The sequence below is a fragment of the Ictidomys tridecemlineatus genome, chromosome 3 (assembly GCF_052094955.1).
Source record: "Ictidomys tridecemlineatus isolate mIctTri1 chromosome 3, mIctTri1.hap1, whole genome shotgun sequence".
Lineage (NCBI taxonomy): Eukaryota > Metazoa > Chordata > Mammalia > Rodentia > Sciuridae > Ictidomys > Ictidomys tridecemlineatus.
In genome coordinates, this window is record NC_135479.1 from 76807141 (window position 1) to 76820973 (window position 13833).

The 13833-nt window shown below is 37.2% G+C and overlaps 1 protein-coding gene across 15 annotated transcripts in view; it reads left to right on the forward strand.

Annotated features, from left to right (window-relative positions):
• Positions 1-13833, forward strand: part of Dock3 (dedicator of cytokinesis 3) — a 586580-nt gene that overhangs the window by 502272 nt on the left and 70475 nt on the right. For 13 of the 15 annotated variants that reach the window (XR_013436504.1, XM_078043258.1, XM_021727520.2 and 10 more), the window contains 5 exons: positions 1461-1631; positions 4794-4986; positions 7216-7343; positions 8711-8857; positions 10802-10900. Coding sequence is in view for 14 of the 15 variants with exons in the window: in XM_078043258.1 (XP_077899384.1) it covers positions 1461-1631; positions 4794-4986; positions 7216-7343; positions 8711-8857; positions 10802-10900 (738 nt within the window). In the remaining variant the exon portion in view is untranslated. The remainder of the gene's footprint in view (positions 1-1460; positions 1632-4793; positions 4987-7215; positions 7344-8710; positions 8858-10801; positions 10901-13833) is intronic. The other 2 variants (XM_040269766.2, XM_021727524.2) reach the window with 2 other exon arrangements.

Sequence of the window (13833 nt, forward strand, 5' to 3'; positions counted from 1 at the left end):
TTTTTGCATATATGTCCATGATGGATATTGGTTTGAAGTTTTCTTTCCTTGATGTGTCTTTGTCTGATTTTGGTATCAGGGTGATACTAGCTTCATAGAATGAATTTGGAAGAGTTCCCTCCTTTTCTAATGCATGTAATAATTTGAGGAGGATTGTTGTTAGTTATCCTTTGAGTTCTGGTAGAACTCGGCTGAGAATCTGTTTGCTCCTGGGCTTTTCTTTCTTGGTAGGCTTTTGATGGTATTTTCAATTTTATTGCTTGAAATTTATCTGTTTGAATTTTCAATATCCTCCTGATTCAATTTGAGTAGGTCATATATCTCTAGAAGTTTGTTGATGCCTTCAAGGTTTTCTGTTTTATTAGTGTATGAATTTTCAAAATAGTTTCTGATTATCATCTGTATTTCATATTGTCCATTATGATGTTTCCTTTCTCACCACAAATTTTAGTAATTTGAGTTTTCTCTCTCTTTCTCTTTATTAGCTTAGCTAAGCATTTATCAATTTTATTTATTTTTTTCAAAGAACCTACTTTTTGTTTCATCAATTTTTGGATTGTTTCTTTTATTTTAATTTCATTTATTTCAGCTCTGATTTTAATTATTTTCTGTCTTCTACTTTTACTGTTGATTTGTTCTTTTTATAGGTCTTTGTGATGTAATGTTAGGTTATTTATTTGTTGACTTTCTATTCTTTGAATGAATGTAATGCTCTAATTTTTAAGAAGCAAAAATAAAAAGAAGAAAAATTACAGTGGTACAAAGGCAATAGTACATTATTCAGTGCTTTAAAAAGAATGAGCAATCAAGCCATAAAGACATGTACAAAGTTAATTCATACTATAAATTGAAAGAAATCAATCTGATAAGTCTATATTGCAATACTGGATGATTATAATGATTCCAACTATATGATATTTTTTAAAAGGCAAAACTTCAGAAATAGTAAAATAATCAATGTTTTCCAAGGGCTAAGGGGGATAGAGGACTAAATAGGCAGAATTTAGAGTATTTGGGGAACTGTTTAATACTTCTGTGACACTATAATGGTGGATGAATATTGTTATAATTTGTCCAAACCCACAGAGCACACAACATTGAGAGTGAGCCCTAATGTAAGCAGTGGTCTTTGGGTGGTAGTGATGTGCCATGGTGTGTAGGTTTATCAATTATAACAGATATGCCACACTGGTGGGACATATTGGTAATGGGAGAGGTTATGCATGTATGGGATTGGGCGATATAGGGAAATCTCTGTACCTTCTTATCAATCTGCTATGAAACTGAAACTTTAAAAAAAATCTTTAAAACAGACAAAATAGTGCCTGTCTCCATAGTTGGAATTGCCCATCGTCTGACTTTAGGGTAGAACTTGTCATTAGTTTGCCCTTAGTTTTCTGCTATGTGAGTTCCTGAGCAACTTCAACACCTCTCCATTGCTTTTCCTCCCACATTTTTAGGCCTTGGAGTACCTTTTTAAATTCATTGTTCAGTCACGGATCCTGTACTCAAGAGCCACGTGTGGGATGGAAGAGGAGCAATTCCGGTCAAGCATCCAAGAGCTTTTCCAGTCCATTCGGTTTGTGCTCAGTCTGGACAGCAGAAATTCAGAAACACTCCTTTTCACTCAGGTCTGTGAACTGTAGAGAAGTTTTGCTGCTAAATTCTTAGTCTGTCTTAGCAAGTGGTTTCTTTATCCTCTGGCTTCCAGAGTTGAAAAAGCCCTGCCAGGACCTTGTGTGTTGGGTAAGTTACAATTTACAAGGAAACACCTGATAGAACAGAATGCTGTTTTTACTTGGAAAACAGTTATGCCTCATGTCAAGTATAAAACAGCTTTGTGACTTTCTGTTTGAAAAGCAATACAAAATTATTCTCATGAACCCTTTACCAAATCTAGTTAACCACCATACTATTGTTTTTTTATCATCTTATTCATCAAGTATATTTTGAATGTATGGGGAATTTTATTTTATAACTTGTCACTATTATTTTTTTTTTAATTTTTTACTATACAGTGTCCATTCCAGATATTTAGAGTGGAATACAAAAAACAGGATGAACAACTTGAAAGCAATAGCTAAAAATTAGGATTAGCTTTTATTAGAAATATCAGTGTTGGAAGAAAATTTACTTCCTTATATTTACTGCCTATCCAGCTAATCTATTATCTTTTCCATATAACTTTGCAATAGAATGAATCAAAGATTTATTTCTTCAGTCACAGATGGTTATTTTATTTTCTCTTAAAAAATTAATGTTGGAATTTTTCTAATGAATTATAGTTTTTTGAAACCAATATTACACCAAAACCTGTGAGCAAAAATCAGGTAGCCTTTCTCACATTCATTCATTCTGTCACTGCCATCTATGTTGTTTGTGCAAGTGTATGTTTAAACACTATCTCATTTAAGTTTAGAAAAGTCTACTATTTTTGTTTTCCTCTTGACTATGTATTACCCTTAATTCCAATTGCCTTTATGCCCCTTGGCCCAGAGGCAAGTGATCACCTGTGAGCTAGTCTCTATAAGTAAATACCTCAAGGTTTTTAGGTGTCTCTGTAAGGCAAATTTCTTCCATAGTCTTTCATTCTAAATGCCTGAAGCAACTCATCTTCCTCTCCCTGCCCCTCCTGTAGCCCATCAATTCCTTCCAACAGGCATCTAGGGTATCTGCTCCACCCAAAAGGGTTACGGGGAGATTGCTGATAGCTAACAAAACAAGATTTTTTGATATGCTTTTGAGGAACTTGGAAATGGCCTGTATCAATGCCATACAATGCCCTGTACTCATCTGGATAAATAGCTTAAGCCTGTCTCAGCTTAGACCTGTGTCAGAATCAAACCTGTTTGGTGCCAGGATCATGTTTCATGAATTTCAGAACTATCAGCAAGTGTTTTGTTTAATTAGACTTTATACCTTTGATTATGGTCACTAAAGATGTCAGGGGATGGGTGTCCTTCTGTCCTAGTACATAATTATGGAAGATGTCACCTTTTAAAAGAGCAAATCAGCTACTATATGTTATTGATTATGAAGTGCCTACTCCCTCCCCCTGTCCCTTTTTCTTTTTTTATCTACTAACTGTTTATATGTTTTTGAGCTGGTTCTAATTACTGAAAAACAATCTCCTTGATATTTTCACAGAGTTATGAATCTGCAGGTAGAATTTGTATAAGTTCTTCAATTGAACCTGGCCTGAACATAGACAACAGTGTGTTGGGCTTTTCCCCGTGGCATAAATTTTTACTCATTCTAAGCCAGTGTATACTGCCTAATGAAGCAATCAATGAAAATGTCCTGTTCCCGCATCCTGCCACTTGGGAAGAATGAGCTCTCTTCCATTTCCCTTTTTGAATCTTAGGTTAATGGTATAAGAGTACTGGGAAGTGCAAAAAGCTTCTGTCATGTTGCTTCCATTAGACAAGAGAAGGGAATAAGATCATTTATTGAAGGCCTATTTTTTTTCAACACTCTACTGGAATTTTATGCACGTTATTTTTTCTTTATACCAATACTAGGAGATAAATAATAGTATCATCCCATTTTATATATGAGAGAACTGAGACAGTAATTCAACAGAGATTATGTCACAGGGATATTTTGTATTGTTGTTTTTTAGTTGTCTTTTGGGGGGTTTTTTGGTATAATTTTATAAAAAATATTTTTAGTTGTAAGTGAACATAATACTTTTATTTTATTTATTCATTTTTATATTGTTCTGAGGATCCAACCCTTGCTTCATACATGTGAGGCAAGTGCTCCACCACTGAGCTACAACCCCAGCTGATTAGACTTATTTTTTGAGACAGGGTCTTACTATGTTACCCAGGCAGCCTTCAAACTTATGATAGTCCTATTTCAGCCTCTTCAGTCCTACTTCCTCTTCAACTGGAATTACAGGTGTGCACCATCATACCCGCTTAAAGAACCTCATGTCTGTCTAGTGCAAAACCCCATTATCTTTCTTCTAAAGTGTTCTACTGCCTTAAGGGCCTGGAACTATCTTTATTACCAGATAATCCTCAAGAGGCCACTGTATGTATCTGCCAGAACTCTGACCCGAGAAGCCTGTATACACGCATGCACGCACACGCACACCTGTTCTCCTTGCCTAGGTCATCAGAGTCATTAAACTCTTAAGATAATATAATCAGTTCTTAAGAGTACATGAGTGATTAAATCCATACATTTCCCATCCTTTTAAATTTATACTTGAGACTGCTACACATCACATATGAAGAAAATAATTTGCAGAGTCTTCAGATTTCTTGGTTTTATACAAACATCTCTATCCTGGGGAAATAGTCTCAGCTGACTACAGGGCTGTGAGTGGAGAACAGCTGATGCTACTTGAAGACTCTCAGCTTTCTCTGTCTTATTTTCTTTAAGAGGTTCCTGATTTGAGTTTGGAACTAAAATAAGAAAGTCACAAGCTTGATCATAAAAACAAACAAAAAATTTAAATCCATTAAAATCCATTTGAGCAAAAATAACTATGGTTTGTAAGCCACATTGAGAAAATTTCTCTTTATACTTCCTTCTCTTGCCTGCAAATACCTTGGTAAATATGAAAGCTTCAAGTGGCCTTAGCCCCACTAAAGTCTCTCCTTTCCTTTTTGGTTACTCCATCCCCCAGAAGTGCTGTCGGCCAGGATAGAATCAAGGGTCAGGAAGGAACCTCGCAAGCCAGGGGTGCTGCAATACCTTCTCAGCTTTTTTCAACCTCATATCATTGAGCATGTAAGATAGATGCAGACCTGAGCTAATCAGAGATTTACTTGCTTCTGCAGGCTGCACTCCTCAATTCTTTCCCAACTATCTTTGATGAACTGCTGCAAATGTTCACTGTGCAAGAGGTGGCAGAGTTTGTGAGAGGAACTCTAGGGAGCATGCCAAGCACTGTGCACATCGGACAATCCATGGATGTGGTGAAGCTTCAATCCATCGCCAGAACAGTGGACAGCCGCCTGTTTTCTTTTTCAGGTAGATCAGTTTAGGATGAGTCAGTCACTCTCACATTGCTCCCCTTTGGGGCTAATCAAAGGATCAGTTTTATCAATCATTGTATAAGAAACCAGCAACCCCTTCCAGCGTCTCAAGAAGCTAAGGTAGGAGGATGGCAAATTCAAGGCCAGCCTAGGCAGCTTAGGGAGACCCTGTCTCAAAATTTTAAAAATAAATAGATACAAAGAAAAAAAATGACCTTTAAAGTATAGAATTTTTGGTGAATTATGTTTAGAAATGCAGCCAAGATCTAGGCCTTATGTCTTACAGTTTATTCCTAGTACTCACATCCTGGGGCACATCTGTGTCTCAGGCTGGCCTAAACTTGTGATCCTCCTGCCTCTGCCTCTCAGGTAGCTGAGATTACAGGCATCTGCCCCTGCACCCAGAAGAATTTTTATAATTTAGAATTTGGGTTGGTTAATTTTTTAAGTTTGATTTTAAAACATAAGAACAATAATTCCTCAGCTCAGTGGCTATGTACACTTCAACTACTAAATAGGTATGCCCTTTGACTTATCTCTGACATTGTACAGTATTGCTGATAATAAAGCTGCCACCCAGAAATTCAGCTTTTTTTTCATTAGTAACTGTTTATGGTAAACACTGCTTTTTTCTCTAGCTCCTTGATTGATAATGTCATCAATGGTTTAGACACAGTGTTGCCAAGGCCAGTGCACACCCAAGCTTTGTGCACTGCTTGAAAGAAGCTGCTTTTGAAACATGTGGGAAGGAAAACCATAGATTACTCACACTTATACTCTTTATTTCTAGTATTTTTGCATGTGCTCAACTGCTTTACATAATCATTTCAGAAGTTTTTTTCTGAAAATGTATGTGGCACTAGACCAATTGAATTTTAAGATGATTAGCCACCACCAAATTTTCATTTGCATTTCACTTGTATTTATCTTCCCTAAAGCAAAGAAATTCTTTACCAGTGATGTCATTTAACCAACGCATATTCTCAGTATATACCAGTTTGGTGTCTTCTTCAGCAGGTTCTAATAACAAATGACTATTTTGTCTGAAAGTAGCTATTTATTGTTATAAATCCTATTATGTTGGTATCCTGGTCTATTAAATACAGTATTAACTTTTCCTTTATCTAGGCAGACTTTTAAACACAGAATAGTTGTTATTTTATTCTCTTTGAACATATTATAAATATATTATAAGTATTTGGCAAGGCAGTGCCAAATCTCCTATATATCAAGCAATTTGTCTTTGACAGAAAAAAACTTTATGAATTTCATATGAAGTACTTTAATATTGTCAAATATGAATAATAAATTCAAATACCATGGCTTGTTTGTGTTACTGATAATCTTACTAAATCATGTTAGCTAGGTATTATCAGACCTGCAGGGTCACACAATCATGGACCACATAGGAGTACAAGGTACCAGAAACATGTTCACACTTGCATTTCACTTTGTCTTCTAATCAACTCTGTAAAGTAAGTTTAGAGGAGAACATGAACAGATAACAATAATCAAACCCATGGAGGAAGAAACAAATTGCCTAAGGTCTCAGAATAAGTCAGAGTTCTAAATATAGACAACTTCTGATGAAAATGCTATTTGGGTAGCATTGGGAGAAAAAAGAGAAGTACTTGAATGTGCAGAGTAGGATTGACAATAAATGTTGGCTAATTATCAAACCTATGACAAGACAAAAGTTGTGCTCCTGTTCCATTTATTTTTGCGGCCACAGCAAGCAGCAATCTAACAAGCCTGTGGGGGGGGGGGAGGAAGCCTGATGCCTTGAAGTGAATGTGCACCAGAATGGGAGGGGCATGAAGAGGGTCAGTCAGTAATCTGTATCAAGCCTCTAAATCTAGTCATTATTGTTCATGGTAAGTATAACATCTACATGGAGTTTCCACTGTAAAATAAACTTTGCTTTTAGTTTGGAGTCTAATCATTAAGGAGATTTCATTTGCACTCAGACTCCTACCATTCATCCTGGATAAAATTTTGTGGATGCTGGAGCTTGAAATGAGAATGAAGAACAGTGTTGTAGGATGACTTATAATTTCCAGAAAAAGCTTTTAGGCCCTTGTAAGGGTAGGGAGTGACCTCTTCTCTTGATCCAGTTTCAACCTCACCTGCTTTGAAACAAGTTAAATTTCACAATGTCACCAACTTCTAGCAGTAGATAGTTCTCCTCTGAAGGGCTTCTTCATCTGTGTGTTTTCTCTCCCAGAATCCCGTCGCATCCTGCTTCCTGTGGTTCTTCATCACATTCACCTTCACCTGAGACAGCAGAAAGAGCTACTAATCTGCTCAGGAATTCTCGGCAGCATCTTTTCCATCGTCAAAACCAGCTCTCTGGTAGTGGCCCCATACCCACTCCACCCTACTCAGTTCTGCCCTACTCTTGTGTTTCTGTAGCCAGATGCTGACCAACAAAGATCACTTTGTGTGCCTCTCAGTCAGATGCTTTCATCAGTGACAGGAAGGTATCCAAGTGAACAAGTGCTATGTGTGCCCATCAGGCTTCTCCAATCAACATGCTCTTGCTATTTTAAAAAGTTGCACTACCATAAACCTACCCAGAAATATAATAACCTCTACTACCAGAAAGTCCAATCCTTTGCCATTCTCGGATTCTATTAAAACATGTTAATTCTAGAGTTTCTTAGAATATTAGGCATGAACACAAGAAGCAGACCCAGACTAAGGGGCAGCTTGCTCATTCAGACTTTTCTGTCACCTTCTTGACAGCTTGATTCCACCCATATGGCATTCCTACTTCATGCCAGACAGGTCAGGATATTCAAGAGGAAAATGTTAGCCACAAGAGTTCTAAGCCCTATTAGATAATATAATTATATTTCAGAGGTCAGATTTCAACCAATAAAGCTTTTATCTATTTTATTTCCTTTCTTTTCCTTCTATTAAAAAGAGATATTTGGTGGGAGGGGAGGAATTGAGGTAGAGAAGAAATGAAAGAAAGATATGGATGAGGGTAATAATTTTTTGTAATATTTATTTTATATACTTAGGATAATAGAAGAAATGCATATTTCTTATAGAAATTTTGGAAAGTATAAAGAAAGATTAAGAACAAGAATGGGCTTCTTATATACCATTTTATTAAATTAATTCTCCTAGAGAATAGAATTTCAAGTGCATTTAAAATGAAGGCCAAGGGCCAGGTAATAAGAACATATGAAGCTAGGTGATCCAGGAAGAGCAGAAGAGACAACTAAAAGAAAGAGTTATGTTTGGTTTGATCAGGAGACAGGACCCAAAGAGGAGCTTTGATGTCTAGACTTAAAGTAAATCTGATGACAGAGGCCTAGCTTCTCAAGAGTAACTTTGATGGTGATAGTAATCCTATTGTTTGTTCTTGGCTCCAGATAAGATTTGGCAGCTTTCCTTCCCAACAGGCCTCAGAAAAAGCCACAGCAGTGAATAAGATCTACTAATAGCTCAAGGTCATATCTGAGGGAATAGGCAGCTTACTGCTAAAGAAAGGGAAGAAATTGATGCCCAAAAAAAAGAAAGCAAAAAAGGTGGGAGGAAGAAAGGAGAGAAGGAAGGAAGGCAGGTACTACACATTGATGAGGCTAAGAGCTCAATTTTAAGAATCCAGTCAGAAGACCACTCCTGATATGGCTCAATTAGTAAGCGCTGCCAGCTAAACATCAGCTTGGCCTGGTGCTAATGGTATGCTTTCTCACTGCTCACCCCAGGAGGCAGATGTCATGGAGGAGGTAGAGATGATGGTGGAGAGCCTCCTGGACGTGCTCTTGCAGACTCTGCTCACCATCATGAGCAAATCGCACGCTCAGGAGGCGGTAAGAGGGCAGCGGTGCCCGCAGTGCACAGCCGAGATCACTGTTAGTAACTAACATTCAGGTTTTCTTGCCTTCTTTTCTAACCTGGGGCTCCTCCACATCATCTCCCGTCTCACTATCCCACCATCTTCATCTTAGCCTCCCTTCCTGCATGATGGTCAGCATGCTTCCTTCTTCCCTTCTTGAATCTAACTCCTCTCTCCACTCTAAAAGCTCTCAATTCATATTCCCAGGAGTCTACTTTAGGGCAGATTCAGGAAATGCTTCTTGTCCTGTTTTATTGCACACCATTTCAGTTGACCTTTGCCTTTAAGCAAAGTTATTCTCTATAATGTGGAATGAAGCAGTGATGTGGTAAATGTATTAAGAGGTTGAAGGTGAAAAATAGACTATTTCTTCTAGGAAGACTCTACTACATGCTCTCCTAAATCATGTGCAGGCAGAATAATTTTCTCAGAATTTGCAAGTATCTACAAATTGGTTGTTTTTGTCCATATTCTTTGTATGTAAGTTTCTAGTGGAAGGAAAACTATTGAGCTAGAATTGCTTAGGCATTGTTCAGTAATGATTTTGAATGATCCAGTTAGGAGAGAAACAATCTGGGAAAGCCTCTCTGTAGGGATAGGGAGTTGTGCCTTGAGCCTTCAGTCCCCATTCCCATACCCAGAGTGAACTTCTCAACCCTAACAAGATAAACAGTTTGTGTAGAATCTTCCAGTTGGCAGATGGGAGGTTACAGAGCTCTCTTTGAGAAAAACCCTCAATGGGAGCATGCCAAGCTCTAGTATAGTAGGGAGAGCAGGGAGTGTGCCTGGAGTAGGCATGTAATCTGGAGCACTGGGCTTGGAAAGAGCGTCTGCTCCTTTATCCCCTGATGAGAATACTCTCAATGTGTTCTGGTGTGTCCTGGTAAACCATCCTTCTAACCAACCCTTACATGGTATTTGCTATGGGATAGACCCTGCTTTAAGCACTTAACCAATATTACAAATGAAGTGATCTATTTTATGTAAATTATAATAAGGATGATAATAACTAATTTACTGGGTACTTTTTTGTATACAGGACTTTGTGCTTCATTGTTTCGTATATATTAACTCATCTGATCCTCACAACAAAAGAATTGTGACTTATGATGCTCATTTTTTCAGATAAAACTCAGTATACACATGTATATATTTTTTCAGTTCATACACATGTATATATTTTACACACATATATGTGTGATAATTTCAGGAATCTAGGAGGGATTTGAGACACTAAAAAATTTGTTAAATTCCCATTAGTTTGGAAATATTTGAAGTCCTTTTCTCTTTCCATTTTGAGGAGACAGCCTTCAAGTATGGCCTCCTTGACTGCCCCATGTTAAAAATGCTACAAGGTGATCTTTGGAGTCCTTAGAGTAGATTTTCTTCTGTGAACCCCAGTTGGAACTTGAAGAAATTTTAAAGACTTATAATTATCCTTAAGTTTCAATTTAAAGCCATAGTTTGTTCCCTCAGTCATGTTGATATGCCATGTTCTGTTTGCCCAGTCCAGTTGCCCTATGCAAGCTTTAGGAAGTCCCCAGAAAGTCCTTGAAGAAGAGTTTCTCTATCCTAGCATGATGGACAGGTCCAAATTCTGTTCAGAAAAGGACATGCTTGCTCTTCCAAGTAGCTCCTACAGACTTAAGTATAGTGCTCTGACAACAAAAGACTATTTAACCAAAACTTTCCTGGGGGGTAAGGGATGAGAATATTTTCCTTATTTTGCAGTACTACTTTACTATAAGTTAAGGTTCTTTAGTAGCCTCATGCTGCAAATGCCTTATTAAGACTCCCAAACCTTCCAGAAAAGAAAGCTCATTTTCAGGATCAGAATTGTCACCTTTCTTCCATTATCATTGGGGCCATCTCAGACCCTCCCTTCTCTCCTTGCCCTCTGTGGATGGGGGGAACACAGCCTTGGTGATTGTGCTAAGTGATTTTTTGCATTGGTTTCCAGGGAGAGTATGTCTCCTGCCTTCTGTCACTGCTGCGACAAATGTGTGACACTCATTACCAGCACCTACTGGACAACTTCCAGAGCAAGGACGAACTCAAGGTAAGAAGTATAGCACTGACTAGCCTTTCACCCCAGAAAGGCAGAGTGTAGTCAAAACTTCCCAGGACTTTTCCCTGTCAGGGGCATGAGTTCAAGTGATTATCACTACCAAGTGTATAGGATTCACCAGCCCAAATTTATAGCTAAGTATATGGCCTCTAGAAAGCTGGCAGTGTCCCCACATTGACAAGTTTTCTCTGGCTGATAGCAGCTCTGTGACCATGTACCATTAGAGACTACTTTGGGCAACACTGGGTCAGCAACTCAAGACTTCTCCCTTTCTTAAGAACTTGGTAGTCCCCTTTATATTTTGCCCCTGCAAACCAGGTACATATTTAATAACTATAATAATCATGGTGACAACTCTTCTTCATTTAAATGTATTTCTGGAAGATAATTTTGAAAGCCAAGATGTACACTGCTTACCTTGGGCTGCTGGATACTGAGGGGCAAATGGTGCAGAGAAATGGGCCTGGAGTCCAGTCAGTAGGAGAGCATTGCCCAAATTGAGCAAGGCATCAACTGTAACAGACTTCTGGGGTTTGTGCCTTTGCATTAGAGCATGCTATTCACTTCTTCCCTGGGTAAAGGATCATTGCAGACTTTAGGAATGTGCTCTGCCTTTATACAGAACCAAGTCTCTTATACTTCATGGTTTTTAACTTGTGTTTTTACCCTGTTTTTAACTTGTGTAAACTTTATTAACCATATTGAGTCAGTTAAAAAATATCAGTTGTAAATTTCTGGTATCTAATGAAGCCTCCCTTTCCACAGACTTGGGTCTCTGCAGATTGATAGCATTCACAGCCCTTGAAGTGAAACAAAAATCCACATCCAGGTCAAGCAGCACCTAAGCTGGGTGTGGACCTAGAAAGTATAGACTTGACTATTCTAGATCATTTTCATCTTTTGTGTGTTATATTAACCAAATATCAGTCAGGCTGGCATTCTTCTCTTACTTTTTAATAATGTGTATATACACATATACATCTGTATACATACACACTTATGTTTTTGGCTTACATGGTTATTTTTATTATAGCAATATGTGTATGTGACTTTAAGGTCAAACAGAGCCAGGCATGGTGGTGCACATCTGTAATCCTAGCAATTCTAGAAGTTGGGTCAGGAGGATCACAAGTTCAAAGCCAGCCTTAGCAACTTAGCAAGGCCCTGAGCAATTTAGTGAGACCCTAAGCAACTTAGCAATACTCTGTCTCAAAAATATAAAAAGAGCTGGGGGTGTGGCTCAGTGGTAAAGTATCCTTGAGTTCAATCCCCAGTGCTACAAAAATTAAAATAAAATAATAACAGACAATACAATACTACAAAGTTTATTATATGTTTATTATATTTATTATTATTTGTCATGCCTTAGCATGACAAATTGTAGTCCCTATTCCCTAAAGGCAGCCACTTTCAACTCTTACTGTTTTTCAGGAAGCTTCTACTGATAATTTTTAGATATCATCAGTTATTATTTATTTTCTTCCTCCATGGAAAAAGGTAATGATTCTCCTGAACCATTCCTCTCTCACATATATGTGTTTCCTCATTCTTGCTATATAGACGTTCTTATTAACAGCTAGGTAAATACTGTGGCAAGCTATACTCTGATTATATTTCTTTTCTTGTAGAACTTTTTGTTTTTCCAGAAATTAATTGCCTCTTTTCTAATTTTCTTATACAAAACTCAAAACATATTATAGAACCTAAATAAAAGAGCTAAAAATATAAAATTATTTGACAAAAACACAAGTATTACTTTATATCCCTAGTTTAGGCAGTAGTTTCTTTTATGTGACACCAAATTCTTTTATCTTATAACTGCCATTTATTAATCTTCTATTATGTGCCAGAATGTATGATATGTACTTTACAAGCTCCCTCAGAGGGAGCATTAATCTCCAGGATATATAAAGAAATTAAAAAACTTAACACCAAAAAAACAAATAACACAATCAGTAAATGGACAAAGGAACTGAACAGACACTTCACAGAAGAAGAAATATGAATGATCTATAAATATATGGAAAAATGTTCAATATCTTTAGCAATTAGAGATAGATGTGAAGTAAAATTACACTAAGATTTCATGTCACTCCAGTCATAATGGCAATTTTCAAGAATGCAAGTAATAATAAATGTTGCCGAGGATTCAGGGCAAAATGTGCACTCATATATTGCTGGTAGGACTACAAATTGGTGCAACCACTCTGGAAAGTAGTATGAGCTATTTGACCCAGTTATCCCACACCTTAGGTTATACCTAAAGGACTTTAAATCAGCATGCTACAGTGATTCAGCCACATCAATGTTTGTTGCAGCACAATTTACAATAGCTAAACTAAGGAACCAACCTAGGTGTCCTTAAACAGATGAATAGATTAAAAAAAATGTGGTACACATACACAATGGAATACTACTCAGCCTTAAAGAAGAATGAAAGTATAGCATTTGTGAATAAATGGATGGAACTAGAGAATATTAAGCTAAGTGAAATAAGCCAATCCCAAAGAACTAAAAGCCAAATGTTTTCTCTGATATTCGGATGCTAATTCACAATAAGGTAGTTGACTAGGGAAGAATAGAGGTACTTTGGATTAGACAGAGGGAAGTGAAGGAAGTGGAGGGGTCTTGGAGGTAGGAATGAGAGTAGAATGAAACAGACATTATTGCCCTATGTGCATATATGATTACACAACCTGTATAACTTTACATCATGTACAACCAGAAGAATGAGAAGTCATACTCCATTTATGTATGATGTGTCAACATGAATTCTACTGTCATGTATAACTAATTAGAACAAATAAATTTTTTTTTAAAAAACTGGCAAAAAATTTGAATCGATATTCCCCAAACAAGATGTACCCATAGCTAATTAAGCACAAGAAAAATATACTCAATATCATTAGTTATTAGGGAATCAA